At 41.5% G+C, this 17,164-nt stretch overlaps 1 protein-coding gene across 1 annotated transcript in view; it reads left to right on the forward strand.

Annotated features, from left to right (window-relative positions):
• LOC117264864 (tyrosine-protein kinase Yes) overlaps positions 1-16,050 on the forward strand; it is a 35,762-nt gene extending 19,712 nt beyond the window's left edge. The window contains exons 3-13 of the mRNA XM_033639157.2: positions 173-480; positions 3,102-3,201; positions 3,973-4,071; positions 4,885-4,988; positions 7,032-7,181; positions 7,668-7,823; positions 8,312-8,491; positions 9,284-9,360; positions 10,533-10,686; positions 12,922-13,053; positions 14,485-16,050. Of these exons, the coding sequence (XP_033495048.1) occupies positions 186-480; positions 3,102-3,201; positions 3,973-4,071; positions 4,885-4,988; positions 7,032-7,181; positions 7,668-7,823; positions 8,312-8,491; positions 9,284-9,360; positions 10,533-10,686; positions 12,922-13,053; positions 14,485-14,693 (1,656 nt within the window). The 5' untranslated portion in view covers positions 173-185 and the 3' untranslated portion in view covers positions 14,694-16,050. The remainder of the gene's footprint in view (positions 1-172; positions 481-3,101; positions 3,202-3,972; positions 4,072-4,884; positions 4,989-7,031; positions 7,182-7,667; positions 7,824-8,311; positions 8,492-9,283; positions 9,361-10,532; positions 10,687-12,921; positions 13,054-14,484) is intronic.
• Positions 16,051-17,164: the final 1,114 nt, after the last annotated feature.

Here is a 17,164-nt window from a genome sequence, read left to right on the forward strand (position 1 = left end):
TGTTCGTTTCGTTCATGTTCCTGCGCTTACAGGCCTTATGTTGCAATCACTAATCCAACACAACTCCCTTGGCCCTTCACTTTATTTATCTTTCATCATCAATGTTGAATTGGATGCTGTATTCTTCAGTCTGCTGGCATTAAATTGACAGCTCTGTGTTGTGTTTATCCAGGCAGGGCAAGACGATGGGCTGCATCAAGAGCAAAGAGGACAAAGGCCCTACAATGAAGTATCGGCCGGAGAATTCCACGGTGTCGGACCCCAACGCCACCATCACCACACCTCATGTGGGTCACTACGGGCCGGATCCCACCCAGCTGCAGCAGAACCAACAACCCTCCTCCTCAGCAGGCTCTGGGGCTGCAAACTTCAACCACACCCTCACACCATTTGGTGGCTCGTCTGCCATGACCCCCTTTGGAGGAGCGTCGTCCTCCTTCTCCGGTCCTGTGTCCAACTCCTTCTCTGGTGCTGTCTCAAGTGAGTAGTGTTGTAATGTAAGATGTCATTACAGTGCTGATAATGGTCTTAGTGAAGAGCACTGTCCTTTTTTTGTCATACTTAAAGGACCATTCAGTGTTTTGTAATCTTGTAGCCCATTTGCTTTACTGCTGAACATTTTCTAAAGCATACGATTGGGTTTTAGCCTTTGAATATATTTTTTCTTATTTTCCAGGCAGCCACTCATAATCTTTGGATGCTTCAATCTGTTTTATGCCGTGGTATTTTCATAATACCGCATGGTATTCATTATTAATACCATCTTTTTTATATGGCATTTATATCAAGTTGTAGAGACTTGACTTGCTGCAGATGGGTAATCCATCATGTTTTTCATCATTTTTAGTCATGCTAGCAGCTCTGAAGATGGCACTCTGCTGCTCCTCAGAGAAAGAATACGACTGACTTTGATTATCCCAAATAGTTCTGTTATCGTCACCATGAGGTTGTCTATTTTTAAGTGAAATGTCTTAACAACTGTTGGATGGATTGCCATGAAATTTACCAAATATGTCCATGGTGCCCAGAGGATGAATTCCAATGACTTTGATGATCCCTTAACTTTTCTTTTAGCTCCACCAGCAGGTCAAATGTTTCTCTTCCTGTGAAAAGTCTCAACACCTTTTGTCAACTTTCCTCTGGATAGGTAATCCATCATGTTTTTCATCATTTTCAGTGATTCTAGCAGCATGGCTCTGGGGCTTACGATCTCCTGGTAGCCAGTTGTTGATCCCAAATATCTTTGGTATCGCCATCAAGAGGTTTACATTTGTGGTTTTGAATGAAATAAGGTCTTACAGGTTTTACACATGTAAGGAGTTTGCGCCACAGCAAATACACATGAAGTCATATTATGCATTTGTGGATCCGTTTTTACACACAAGACTGGATTTGCACATTTGTGGATTGTTCCTGTAAGTTTGCGGGTCATGTGACATGTGTTCATGTGATATTACAAATGAACTCCAATAAAAACTTCCATGAATATCTCAGCAACTACTGGATGGATCACCACAACATCTTGTATAAAGATTCACGTCCAACTCAAGATGAGTTTTAATAACTTTGGTGATCCCTTTTCACCTGCCACCATCACTTTGTTAGAAACTTTGGTTCATGACCAAACACCTTCAGAAATGACATTCCAATTACTTAAAGGTATACTATGGAGGAATTATTGATTACTGGTTATGAACAGCAACGCCAGCAAAAGAGGGAAGTGAAAGACAACAAGGCATTTTACCTCACTATATATGCAGGTTTTTTTCGGTGTCCACAATTATCAAAGCTTCCTCTTGGATGATTGCTGCTTACGATCTGGCATCTGGTTGCTGCCATTTGAAATCCGGACCTCAGCCCTGTGCTGGGTCCAGGAACGCCCTGAGCACAGCAAAATAAGACGAAAATCAGAAAATACTGCTGATAAATTCACTACCACACACTTGAAATGGATCAACGTGATGATTGAAAGGAATGACTGAGTTAATACATTGTTTTTGAGGAAAATCCTGCATAGTATACCTTGTGTTTTGTGCTGATAAGAAAATGTTAGCATGCTTAACTTAACTCTTGTTTTATCACAACATTTTGGCCACAGGACAAAAATGTCAAAATAAAACAAACATGATGTTAACTGTGGTATAAAATGCATTATGCTGAGGAGAATGGTCACCTGCAATGTAAAGTATCCATGATAACATGTGTTACAGTAAACAGTAAATGGGCTAAACCACACTGTACCTAACACTGAGCTTAATGTGGTCAGTGTGCTGATCCGACATGTTGGTGTCACAGCTAATGCCCCAGCCATTGTTACTTTAACTAGCTTTTCCTTGTTAGATTGAACCCAGGTCCTGTTATCATCTGTGATCACCCTAAATGTGTCTGAGCAGCTTATAGCGATCCTGAAAGCAGAGAGATGAGATTGAACCCTCCTGTTTCGGTGGGATTTAGGTTGTAATCCTCCTCCACGTTGGATTATCTGCGCTCAGAGGGGGGGCGAAGGTGGCACTGCCATGGTTATTTGCTTTCTGCAGGAGATAATGGGATTACTGTTGACAGCATTGTTGTCGGTGGTTGGTATATGAATGTCATCTGTGTGGGGTATTGCTGTAACAGGAGGCAGAGTGTTTTACAGGACGGGACGGAAAGATGACGTGACTCTTAATGTAAATGACTGATCTGTGTCTTGTAATGCGTCTTCTGCCATTAATATGTTTTATGCGCAAGTGATGGGATCTAGATTATGATTGTTAGGCAGTTGATCCCATTAAAAACTGCTTTAATGTATTGACTTTCCTTTTGCTTGTGTCTGTCTTTGCAGAGTCTAGTCACCGTCATATTCCCATGCAGGAGAAATCTCACACAATAAATTTATAAGCCAAAGGAAATCAATACAGTTTGAGCTCTCAGACCTTGACGAGACAGATTTATCCCCCTTAATTGGTCTTTAAACAGTTGCACACACACAAACAAACCCTCCACAGCATCATAATGTCCTCTGCTAACATCATTATCTGCTGGTATGTGTGTAAAGTGCTCACATTCACACGCTCACAAGGTATTTATTCATTACACGTGGGTCCTTTTTTGTGTTTTAGGTGGTGTTACGTTCTTTGTGGCCTTGTACGACTATGAAGCTAGAACATCTGATGATCTCTCGTTTAAAAAAGGAGACCGCTTCCAGATCATCAACAACACGTGAGTAGCCTCCCAGTTTTGTTTTTTTTTCTTTTCATCTTTCCAGGCAATTGCATGACGATATAGTGCATTCTGGTAATCATATGTTTTCTATACCACAGCGCTTTCCCTCTGTTTTCTCTGGTCATATAGCTCCAATTTAAAAAGTATATGCTTCTTAGTACTGCAAAGACAGCCCAGTTTTATGGAAAGACCATCCTTCCAGTAGAGAAACACCTCTTTAAAATAGCAGCAGATGTGATAAGATGTCTCTCTTTTAAGCAGTAATCCCTAAACTGCACCTGTTCCTTGTATATCTGTATTCATGAATGAGTTTGATTACTGTTTGTTTCCTGATGCTGCTGCTTTCTGCACGGGGCCGTGGATCTTTTATTTGATTCATGCTGTGGCAGAGATGTCGCCTGAGGTTATAGCATTGTAATGTAAAGTAGATTAGTCTCATTCAACCCTCATTGTGACAGTGTTTTTCAGTCCTACCTCACATTTCAAAGACAGTTCAAAATTCGAATCATGTTGAAATGAATGCAGAACCAATTACTTTAAAAGAGAAAAGAAAAGCCATGTACCTTCAAACCTTTACCATAAGCCACCACGCTGGCTAAAGTGAGGATCATTTCCTTCAACATGACCCTTAAATTATTAACCAGTAACCTTTATTAACCAGTTTTCATCCAGATGATCAATCATAGCGGGATATATAAGACCTTGGTTGACTGTTAAAAGAACGAGTCATTTGTCTCATCTCTCCTGTGTCATTTTGTCCTCCTGCAGAGAGGGAGACTGGTGGGAGGCTCGCTCCATCAACACAGGGAGGAACGGCTACATCCCGAGCAATTACGTGGCTCCTGCCGACTCCATCCAGGCTGAAGAGTAAGACCTTGTTTTAACCTCATTACTCCATCTGCAGCGCATGCACCAGGAGACTAATAACATCGCCATGATCACATCTCACATGGCTCGCAACAAGCACAATATTAACGGCTTCACAACCAAGATGAGGCTTCATAATTGACTGAATTGATTTTCAGCAGTCAGCTTCTCAGTCACCACTTAAAGGAATACCTCACCACCAAATGACTCTTTGTGTTTTAATTACTTACCCCGTGCTACGTTCAACTCATGAAGAAAACTTTGTTTTTCTCGCGTGCCTCCACGGTGAAAGGAGAATCGATTAACAGAAAAAATTCTTGATGAATTGAAGTCATGGGGGCCACATTTCACAACAACAAAACTATATCAGAACATCAGTTTACAAAGTGTCGCATAACTTACACAGTACAAAGCAAGTCTCATTTATCCAGGCGAATGCTCAGTGTTTTCCAAACACATTCATTTTTTCTGAAACCTTACAATTTAAAACACCTCTACCTTTGCTGTTTATGCAGAAGTATTTTAAATAGTATTAAAATGCATCTATTTGGGAAGTTCTGAGACTGACAGTTGTGTGAGAGTCTGTAAACAGATGATCTGCTGTTGTTAAACGTGGACCCCTATGACTTTAATTCATCAAGAATTTCCTCTGTTTTTGGATTTTTCGTTCTCCATAAGCGCATGCGAAAAAAACAAAGTTTTCTTCACAAATTCAATGTAACACGGGTTGAAAAATTGATTCACAAATTATCATTAGTGGTGTGAAGTATTCCTTTAAATTTTGAGTGTAAAGTTTTTTCTTTCTCTTGACAGGTGGTACTTTGGTAAAATGGGACGTAAAGATGCTGAGAGGCTGCTGCTGAATCCAGGAAATAATCGAGGGACTTTCCTGGTGCGAGAAAGTGAAACTACTAAAGGTGATGATCACTTCTTCATTAACAGACAAGTTAAGTGAAAGGAGGAATTTTCAGGCATCCAGAAGTTGGAGTACTTTAAGGCTTTGATGGGCACAAAACTTTCCCAGTTTAATTGTCGGCACAAAATAAGAGCAACTGCATCAGAAAATGTCTGTTAAAGGTTAAAACTGTTCACAAAATATGTACATATGTACAAAAACTCAAAACTGAGTGAGCTTAAAATTTCTGCCAACAGTGATGATTGATAGGAATCTGATAACACATCCCCCACTTTAAATCAGCTCACTCTCGGATTCTAGGTCAGTGTTGGATTGTGTAGATTCTGCAACTATGTGGAGTTTTTTTCTCAATGCAAAAACAAAGCTCTGATTTGACCCCCCTGACCACCTTTTTTTCCATGGTCACGTGAAATGATAAAAGCGAGTGTTGTAGTATTTAGAGCACAAGAATTAAGTGCACAGAAAACCTGTACTGTTAGCTCCCAATAATGTGCCAGTCTAACTGTGTTTGTCAGACATTATTCAGACAGACTTCTGTTTCTTGATCCTGTGGTATTGTTTTTTAATGAATGTGTTCTAAACAGTAGAACAGACTTTTGATAATGTCTTATAGAGAAATTGAAATTTCCTTGGTTCTCCGTTTGGTATATCTAATGACTTTGATGGTAACATTGGTATTTTTCAACCCGGACCCAATTTTCCCATGTTTTTGTGTCTAAGTGACTAATGGAAACAACACTTTTTGAAAATGGCCCAGTATTGAGTGAGACTGGTCTCACACTGCGCTCTTACACTGTCTCTTCAAAATTTCACGCTGTTATGCTGCCTTGCCATCCTGTATAAAAAACACAATCATGTAATGGGAGGAAAGAGTTGTCTTGCCTATAAGTCAGCATTGGAGGTAACATCAGGGCTGAAATGACGTCAGTATAAAAGGGACAGCTGATAGGATGGGATCATGGGCTGCATGGTTGTGACATTTTGACAACGTCTTATGCATGTGACCCACCACAGGAGATTCAAACCTGTGGTTCCCAACTGGTTGGTCTCAGTCCAAAAGTGACTCACGAACATGTCCAGTTTTTTAGACAACATGCTTGATTTTTAAGTCCAGCACAGAGCTTTGATTTTGAAGTGCTGTTTCCTGCTGTAGATTGAATGACTAATGGACAGCCTCTTTACAGAGACAGCAAACTAGCTCAAGAATGTCACCAAATGCAAGTATAATGCTTAATGTATTAGACTATGTGGACCTTGAACTAATGACTAAGGAGAGATCTGGACCCCTCATGGCTGGACTAGTTAGGAACCACTAATTTCAGTTGTAGCAGTTAGCAGCTAACTCAAAAAAGAAGAACAGCGGCTGAAAATTAGGAAAACAATGAGGTCTGGGAGCTCCTTACCCTCTGAACAGAGGATGAGATCAACCGCGATGTAACAGGGACGGATGATTTCTATTGGCATGATAAGCCATTGTCATTGTTTAAAAAGCGCTGCCAACGCCTTTGCTGTTTGTCACATTCGAGGCCGGCACTGTTATGTCACGTCACCCCTCTTTTGCTTCAGCGATGCCGGCATGCTGTCTAAAATTACACTTTGGGGTGGCAAGATGCTGCCATCGTTTGGTTCTATGTAAAAATGCAAAGGCGCCATAAAGAAGGGACTTTGTAGCGGCCCTACAGCACGATTTCTGTGTTAAAACGTTTTTTGGCAAAAACAAGCTCTTTAAGTGGATGTGACTTGACAGTGGGCAATCATGGCAGCTTGTTTCTTACTCAGTACTGGACCAATTTCAAAAATTGTTCCCACTATTCACTAAAAAGCAAACATGGCAGAATAGGGTCCAGGTTGAACAACACCAAAGTTACCGTTTAAAGCCATTTGATGTACCAAACTGTTGGAGAAAAATCACTTCCATCACTTTCTATATCTAGACATAACTGGGAACTTACAGGCGGGGAAAAAAACTTTTTCAACACAACACAGTCCAATCTTTGACACTTTTGTTTCGATGGATGAAGAACATTTCCCTCATCTCCTCTAGGTGCTTATTCTCTCTCCATACGAGACTGGGACGAAGCCAAAGGAGACAATGTGAAACACTACAAGATCCGCAAGCTCGACAGCGGGGGATACTACATCACTACACGCGCACAGTTTGACACATTACAGAAGCTTGTCAAACACTACACAGGTATGTAGTGTCTCTCTCTTTTTTCTGTCTTCCCTCATTCATTATTCATCACAGTCTTTCATCACACCTGAAAATTAGTCTCAGTCACACCTGCTGCTCTGTGCCACCATGCAATTTCCTGTTCCACCTGCATTATGCCCCAGAGATGAATAGTCTTTAATTTTAATAACAATTCACGGAGCAGTTTTGATTTTGAGCCTTGTCTATGGGCCTGAGGAGGGTTGAGGTTAAATCACTGTTATCCCACTTCATTTCACTCTGGAGAGGGTTTTGGTGTGTTAAAAAATCATCTCATTTATATTTCATCACTGTTAGTTTAAGAGCATGAATTCATCCACATCAAATGGAATGAATCGATGCATGAAACAGACTGCTTTTAAAACCCTGTATCCTGCTGCTTCAGAGACTCATGTGGGTGTGTGTGTGTTTGCCACCGCTGAGTGTAATAATGTAGCGTTTTGATCTCCACGTTTCGCTTCATCACAGAGCATGCCGACGGGCTTTGCCACCGGCTGACCACAGTTTGCCCCACAGTCAAGCCTCAGACGCAGGGGCTCGCCAAAGATGCGTGGGAGATCCCGCGGGAGTCCTTGCGACTGGAGCTCAAACTGGGCCAGGGCTGCTTCGGAGAGGTCTGGATGGGTAAGAGCGAGACAGACGAGACACTCAGGAACATGTTTTCTGACATCATGCATTTGTTTAGTATTCAAGTCATAATTATCAAGATTGAGAAACACAAAATCAGCCCATATTTATGTAGAAAATGCAAACATTATGCGCATAAAACATCCAAGGAACACTCCAGAGCCTATATTTATTGTGTCTATTTTTGTCCAAACTCCAAACTAGGGAATTATCCACTTCCTGCAGTTGCTTCCTCTGTTTGTTGTATCCTCTTTATCTCCAGAGATCGTCTCACTCAGCAGCCAAACCTATTTGTTCCTTTCTTGAACCGCGGCTCGTATCCGCTCATCCCAAGCATATTTCTGCGAGGAGTGCACGCATGACAGCACATGTCTGGGCAATTACAAGACCTAATTAATGATATTGTCTCGCTCCCACCCCATTAACAGCACTGATTACCCCCGCGGCCTGTGGGCTTTTCTCTCCCTATATCTTTGTCTCTGCAGGCACGTGGAACGGCACCACGAAGGTGGCCATAAAGACGCTGAAGCCGGGCACCATGTCACCCGAGGCCTTCCTCCAAGAGGCTCAGATCATGAAGAAGCTCCGGCACGACAAACTGGTGCCTCTTTATGCTGTGGTGTCCGAGGAGCCCATTTATATCGTCACAGAGTACATGGCCAAAGGTATACCAAACACACCTGAGAAGCTCCAAACTGACATATTTGATAAGTACTTAAACTGATTGTCTGAGATCTCTCAGCCCTGGGGAATAACACGACTCAGCAGTTTCCTGTCACATGACACAGATGAGATCTATTTTTAAAGAAAGCAAAGCGACATCTTCGCCTGTAGTCTTTTCGGGCACAAAACTGATCACGCAGCTCTGGTTTTTCAGGCGCTGATGTCAGATATATGCATGGTGATTTCCTTAAAGGAAAAAATTTAAATTTTATGGATGATTTAATTAATGTGCTGCACAGATTGAGAGTCCTTGAAGGTCCCTTGTGGTTCCCTGAGGCCTGAAACTGGGATGTTTAATTGAAAACTGCAGTAGTTTGTGGGAGGTTTTCATTGCTTCAGCTGCCATGTGTTTTTTTCTCTGGCTTTCATGAGTAATTAGATTTATGTGTGTGTAAATGTTAACTCGATGACATATGCCTCTGTGTGAGCATGTGTGTCTAAATGCCAGCAGTTTGTTGATCTACTATGTGTTTTGATCTCATAACTGTAGTATTTTCCACAGATCTCCTCACGCAGAATACTTTGAATCACATATCAGTTCACAGTCAAGCTTAATTTGATATTCAGTCTAATTTCCTAACCAGGTACAGTAATAACGGAGGGCTTAATTGAAATATTTAACATTTCATACAGCAGTACATTGATATGCAGCTGGTGTCGCAGCCCTTTTATAGCTCTTATAGTATATCATGGCTGTCCTGCATTTACGACTTCTCCCTTTCATGTTTTTATAGGGAGCTTGCTCGACTTCCTCAAAGAGGGTGACGGCAAATTCCTGAAGCTTCCCCTGTTAGTGGACATGGCTGCACAGGTGAGACAAACCACAAATACCTGCGTTTTTTATGCCTTTGCGCTAGCGATAGCTGTGGCCGGAGGCATTATGTTTTTGGGCTGTCCATCCGTCTGTCCCATTCATGTAAACACGATATCTTAAGAACACCTTGAGGGAATTCTTTCAAATTTGGCACGAACATTCACTTGGACTCAGCAGTGAACTGATTTTATTTTGGTGGTCATAGGTGATAGGTCAAGGTCTCTGTGACCTCATCTGTCTCATTCTTGTAAATGTGATATCTCAAGAACACTTAAAGGGAATTTCTTTAGATTTGGCAGAAACATTGACTTGGACTCAACCATGAAGTGATTAGATTTTGGTGGTCAATCAAATATCTCAAGAATACCTTGAGGGAATTTCTTTAAATTCAGCACAAACATCCACTTGGACTAAACAATGAATCAGTTAGAATTTGGTGATCAAAGGTCAAGGTCCACTTAGACTTCAGAATGAACTGATTAGAATTTGGTGGTGGAAGGTTAAAGGTCAAGGTCACTTTGACATGTTTTTTGGCTTCATTACTCAAGAATTCTTACGTTAATTACGACAAAACATCACACAAATGGCTGATGAGATATAATGATAAAATAATTAGATATTATATCCAAAAGGTCAAAGGTCAACTTCACTTTGACATCATAGTATTCTGCAGAAACACTTTTCTAGCCATTATTCAAGCCATCATATCTCAGGAAAAGAAGGGGGGACATTTGGTCAGATACCAAATTGGTGACACTAATCTTGGGTGTCCACCTTGAACCTGTGCTGATTGTGTAGATCTTCTGTGCAGCCAGGGGGAAGACTGTGTGTGAAGCATCCATGTTTTCACAGACGTGGATGTAAACTGTAACTGCCACCTGACTGGTTCACAGAAGCACACAACTGTGAAGCAGTAACTCTAGTTTGTTTCTTGAGTGCAGAATTTGTGTCAGTGAATGTTATGTTCACTGTTCTATTTTAAATCTCCGATTTTTAAAAAAAGAAATGCCTGCCTCGGGTAAACATGTCCCCCTCAGTTTGCTTTTGTTCTTTCATTATTAGCATCCTCTTTATGTCTGACAGAGGGCTTCATGTTCTGAGCGTGAGGAGCTAAAAATTATTTGCCAAAACAGCCTTCGTGAGATGCTGTCAAAATGTTTTGTTTTTAGATTGCTGACGGCATGGCTTTCATCGAAAGGATGAACTACATCCACAGGGACCTGCGCGCCGCCAACATCCTCGTGGCCGACAACCTGGTGTGCAAAATCGCCGACTTTGGTCTGGCCAGGTTGATAGAGGACAACGAGTACACAGCGAGGCAAGGTGGGTCCACACACAAACATGAGCACACACATAGACTGAGTCACAGGTGAATGAGGTGTCAGGGCAGAACAGTGGCCTCACAGCAAGGACGACTCCCTGTTGCTTCCTATCATGGTGAATTAGGATAATAGTGGAAACCAGATGCTCCTGCTCTCTCTGATTAGTCGCGCTTTTCCCATGCTGGGAGAATTCATCTCACTGCAATGTCGGCTCCTTAAAGGACTGATTCACTCAGATTACTACCTGTGCCTGTCATGGTATACAGCTATGTGGATCATTTTGGATGTATTTGCTCAGGTTTTGAGAGTCTTCTCTTAGATTTTTGCCTCCAAGGTAATACAATGGAGCTCTTCTGCTGTCAATATGCATGTAGTTGAACACACACCCAATAAAATTTGGGAATTTGTCTTTGAAGTTTATAGCAGGAGCAGCTGTGAAACTGTTAAAATAGTATTGGACAACAAATATAATCAAATCAGGAAATAAAGATAAGATACCATTGACAGTTTTTGGAGTGTATACACCTTGATAATAGAGATAACAGAGTGCATACCTCACAAAATGGTGCCCCCATCCCACACAGCATGACATAGCTTCACATTTTCTATAGAGGCAGCTTTGTTGGCAGTTAACTGACCACAGAAAAATTAACTCAACAGTAACAAGCAGCTTTATAAATTATATCTACAGATAATACTCCAATAAGGCAGTTGGAGAGTACATAAAATAGGCTTATCAATATTGTAACAATATGTAGCAATGTTAGCTTAGCTGCTATACAGCTGCAGCAGCATTGGTTGCTACTAGCAACAGACGGTTAACTGAAGCTGAAGCCAACTGCTGTTGGCTGAAGAGATGAATGAGATTTTGTTTGTGATGCTCTCAGCTTTGATAAAGTTACATTTAAAATATTCAGCAGCAACATCTCTTCACAGTCCCAGTGTTACTTTGGTTATTCCTCAGATCGCAGCAAGTTTACATGAGGACGATATCTTCAGCAGAAAGTAGCACTGATGAAAACTGTTCACAGAGAGGCACATTGATTCATTGAATTAATGTGATTTTTCAGAGGTTCTGTATGCAAAATTCAAAGCATTAATATAGCAGTAAACCGTTGTTTGCTATGTAAAGATAAAGTGGAGTAATGACCTGTGCAGAGAATGAAGTCACTCTCCCTGTGTGTGTGTTGTAATCTGTGCTTCTCTGTGGCCATGCACGCATGTTTGTGCATGTGTCTCTTGCTGGCTGGGTCATTGCCGCCATGATGCACTGTGTTCATACATCCAGAACTGCTGATAGCGGTACGGTGCCTATTGTGGCTTCCAAGTAAGTTCAAAAACAGCTGCCCACTTAACACAATTAGCTCTGTCAGTGCTGTTGTCATTGTTTAGAGCTGTTTATGGAGTTAGCACCATTAGCTGCTAGCTACCGGCTCAGCCACTTCCATGTTGAGAACCATGTGCAGACAAGGCATACACTCAAAAGAGGTATGACATGTAACACAACAGCATCGGCCTCTAGTGTGACATATACGCGTCAACAGCGCTTTGTAAACAATAACAATGGCAAATCAGGGCAATAACAATCATTTACTGTCGCTGTTTGATGGCGGCTGATCTCATCCTCTGCTTGGAGGGTAAGGAGCTCCCGAATCTCTTTGTTTTCACAATTTGCTGACATTTACAGCCGCTGTTTTTCTTCTTTGAGTTAGCCACTAACTGCTAGTAGCTACTTTTAAAATCTCCCATGGTGGGTCGTGCTCATAACACGGCGTTAAAACTTCACATCCGTCATGCCCATGGTCCATTTCAGCACTGTTATTCCTCCTATGGCGACTTTAAAGCGAGATCAATCTGTCCCCCCCCCATTCCGCCATTGTGCTGTATATACAGCACGAAGAGGCATGATAGTCCCGCCTTAAACAGGTAGTGTTAAAGGGGCCAAAGAGCATAATGTCATGCTTGCTCAACTCTAGGGAATTTGTATTAATTTGAGTGAAACAACCCTTTAATCATAAGATCCTTACTAATGTCCTTTATATTCACTCCTATCCTTTAAACCTTAAATTTGAGAGACTTTTCTCTGAGGTGTATTTACAAGCTGAAAACCAGAAAATGATGTGATTAAATTATATAATTGTGATTCACTGTGGCCTCTGGACATAAAGCCAGACATGAAGGAATACGCCCTCTAGTGGAGTCACCTCACACCTCTCTCCTCTCCATCGTATCACAGGAGCCAAATTCCCAATTAAATGGACAGCTCCGGAGGCTGCTCTGTACGGCCGCTTCACCATCAAATCAGACGTCTGGTCCTTTGGGATCTTACTCACCGAGCTTGTCACCAAAGGCAGAGTGCCCTACCCAGGTAAGTGACAGTGACACACACATACACACACCGAATGTGAGAAAAAAAAAAAAAGGTTGGCGTCAGAGGGTGGTGATTCACGGCCGGAGTTATCAGCTTTCAGTCTGTCAGTAGACGTCAAGCTGGCGTGCTTGTTAATGTCTGAGGATGAAGTGAAGCCGTCTGACATTGTCTGCGCTGGTTGTTTATGCCTCTGCAGGGGGAACACATACACACACACACTGATACCCTCACACACACGCACATTTGAGATTAGATGAGACCATCTGGTGGAGGACGATCAGGAGATTGAACACCACTCTTGTTTATAACCATCTGCCAGACTGACACTGCCCTGGGGAGCGATGCCTGCAGTGTTCTGCACCACCTTCGCACAGCTCCGCTCTCTATCAGATGGAGCGCTGAAACCATTAATAGATTACTCCACTGACTTAAATATTTTTGATTACTGATTGAAGGGGTAGTTGGACATTTTGGGAAATACACATATTTGCTTTTGGGAAATACACGTTTACTTTCTCTGCTGCAAGTTACATGAGAAAATCAATACCACCAACACAATACCAATATCTGTGTGCTGAATATTAAGATGCAGCTAGGAGTCCGTTACCTTAGCATAGCATAAAGACTGGAAACAAGGGGAAACAGTTAGCCTGGCTCTGCCCAAATGTGCTCTGCCTAACCACACCTCTAATGCTCACTAGTGAACAGGTTGTATCTTCTACTGTTCAATCCATACAAAAAATGAAGTGTAGGGTGTGTTCAGACCGAAGGCAAAGTGAATTTTCATCTTGCGTTACTTGCGCAGTTATAGCCACTGGAGGCCTTTTGAAGTAAAAGTTGATCTTACTAACTCTGGAAGGCAGCTAACGCTAAGGCTAGTGCTAATGTGGTTCGTAGAAAGGTACAACTGATAGCTGGAATCAAGTAACAAATGCGTATTTCCAGACCTTGACATGTGGTCTTATGGCTTTGCTCACTCTCCAAGCTCCCTCAACTTTTTGGTCTGTCTCTGTACAGTACAGTAGGCCACTGATGAGCTCTTGGTGCCCAGAGACAGCAACGATAACTTGGTCCTGTTCGTGAATCTGTGTGACGTCAGAAAAATATCAGCGCTGATAGGCCTTCCAAGTGCATCACGCAACTTTTTTGCTAAAGTTGAAACGCATGAACACATATCTGTGTCCATTTGTGTCTTTGCATTGACTTTGTATGTAACTGTGGCGCACAAAATGTTTGGTCTGAACACACCTTGAGAATAAGAAGTTGTTATTGGATGGTTTTCTGGATTCAGGAGGTTGCCAGGCAACAAGCATGGATTATAGACCGGATCACAATGGTTATTTACAATAATGTCTGCATGGAAGTTATAGCTAAAAACCAAAAAAGCGATGACAGTATCTGACAGTCTTCCTGCCGTCTCCTTCTCAGGCATGGTGAACCGTGAGGTACTGGAGCAGGTGGAGCGAGGCTACCGCATGCCCTGTCCCCAGGGCTGCCCCGAGTCCCTGCATGAGATGATGAAGCTCTGCTGGAAGAAGGACCCGGACGAGAGGCCCACGTTTGAGTACCTCCAGTCCTTCCTGGAGGACTATTTCACCGCCACAGAGCCACAGTACCAACCTGGAGAGAACCTATAGCCTGCCTGGACTCTGCTGCATATCCCTACGCCTGGGAGCAGATGCACTTAAAGACACGAGCTCTTAATTATTCGACTCTACGAAAAGTCGACTGGAGACCAGGCTAACCAGTCGCATAAACCACTACATGCTCCACCCATTGGTTATTTTTTTATTTCAGTGTCCGCCACCATTTCATTTTACTTTTATATTTTTTTCTTTTAATTCATGGTACGACACAGGTCTTAATGTTTGATTTTTTTATCTTTTAAATACACTACATGTTGAATTCTCTCTCATGAACACAGTATAATTGCTGTAAAAATAAGCTGTGATAATTCCTCACAATAGAGAAACACAGTGTTAAGACTGATAGTCCGACTGTTCTGTGGTTTAATGTGGAGATCTCACACTCCATTTCCCTCCAAATTGTATTCTTTTGTGGTAAATTGGTAAATTATGCATCAAAACAATGAATTATTAACAGAGATAATATATTAAACTAACAGGGAGAAGCTCTCAGGGGACTGATGGTCATTATCACAGTCCATTTGACAAAGATTATTTAAAATTAGATCCCACACAGCTTAACTTTAATTACATTTCAGCAGCTACAGTGCAATCTTTTATTTCTTACAAATGGCTGACCAGAGTGAGACTGTGACATGGTCTTTTAAGCCTTTATAATACTTTAAAATGCGTTCTGTTTTTTTTATATTATTTTCTTCTGTGTTCTTTTATTATCACAAGACTTTATCACATTTTATTCACATCACACGGACGTGGTTTTACAGTTTCAGTTGAAGACTTCCTGACTGTCCATCATCATCCAGACAATTCTCTGCTAAGACTTTTTATAACAATGCCATAATTCTTTCTTCCCGTCACTGCCTGGGTTGTATAATCTCAGTTGACATAAAACAGCCTGTATAATGTGTCAGTGAGTTAAACAGTGATGAAACTCGTGGACTCGCGGCTTCTTGCCAGCTTAGAATGACACTTCACAGTCACAAGATGATTTTACTGGCTGTAAAACTCTTTCTCAAAGTGGAATTCATGAACAAAACAACCATTTAATCTTCTGAAATGTGACTGAACGAAGCACTTGGGACTCCTTCACGTTCATGTATCTAAGGTGGCACCACAGAAACTCTTTGTATAGCAATGATTACAGTTTTTTACAGTGATTTTATCTTTGCATTTTGCTTCTGTGTGGACTCTTCGGGACAGTATTGTGATGGGAATAACACTAATTGACGCCTGAGCTTGTGAGAAAGGGCTTTGTATATTATAAAATCCTCATTTTATAAGATTATTCATAAAACCGACAACATTGCAAAATATATTTGGGGGGAGGGAGTGGGTGGGTGGGGAGTCATCTGAGGACTTTGTACAATAAAGACGTGATTTTGCAAAGACCAGTGTTCTTTTTTATATGTAAGGTTCAGTGTGAAAGCTTGAGGGGATGTATGGAAGAAATGAAGTATACCATTAAACTTCAATTAAAAGCCTAGTCCCTTTTGCTAGCCCTGTCTCAGTTAGACACCTGGTCTGGTTGCCAAGCAATTTTTTTTCTAGAGAAGTTCTTTGGATGTATAAAAGCGGTTTGATGGCTACCTCAATTTATGCGTCCATTCCTCAGTTACCCTGTAAGTTATTCATATTCCTTTGGTCCATGAGGGTCCTTGGATCAAAAGAATCAAAAGGGGTTTTCATAAAAATGAATCCAAGTTTTGAGTCTTGTTTTAACAAGATAAAATGGTGTTGTGTCACTGCTGCCTGCCAGAGCTAGATCAAATGAATGATTCATAATTGATATATTAGCTGAAGCCTAATTTTTAAAGAAGTACTATTTATGCTGGTTTAAATAATCAATATGATTGATAGGCCCGTTGATTTTAGTGATTTAAGCAAACAATAGCGCTGGGTACTAATTGTTTTACGGTAATAATGTTTTATTAAGTGTATAATGACCTAAAAATAAGAAGCGTTGTGTGTTCGTTACCTGTAGCAGCCCAGAATGGACAAACCGAACACTGCTCTAGATATGGCTGTTTGTGTTTGAGTTTCACATTTCACATTTTTGTGTTCTCACATTGGCCACTATAATTAGAAGCCTCTACCCGACTAGCATTATCACAAAACACTGATATTTTCACTTGAAACTGCTTTATTAAATGGTTTAAATCACTGGGTCTGTTCTGGAGAGGAAGAGACGTGGATAATTCAGCTCCCAGTGAAAACATCCTGAATGTCTGGATCTGAAGTTATCAGAGAAAAAAGGTAAACACACAGGGTGTCGGTAGCTTAGTAGATAGTGCTGGCGCCCCATGCTGCTTTATGCTCTAAAACCAGCTGCCAATGATTTGACCAGCTGAGCTGCAGGTGACATTGTTGGCTGGCTTGAGTCGAGCTCAGATGGCCAGTTCACACCACTGCAACATTGTAATACAGTTCCATCTCGTTGCAAATCCTTGTGTCAGCTGGTTGCA

This window comes from Epinephelus lanceolatus, chromosome 20 (genome assembly GCF_041903045.1).
Source record: "Epinephelus lanceolatus isolate andai-2023 chromosome 20, ASM4190304v1, whole genome shotgun sequence".
Taxonomy (NCBI): domain Eukaryota; kingdom Metazoa; phylum Chordata; class Actinopteri; order Perciformes; family Serranidae; genus Epinephelus; species Epinephelus lanceolatus.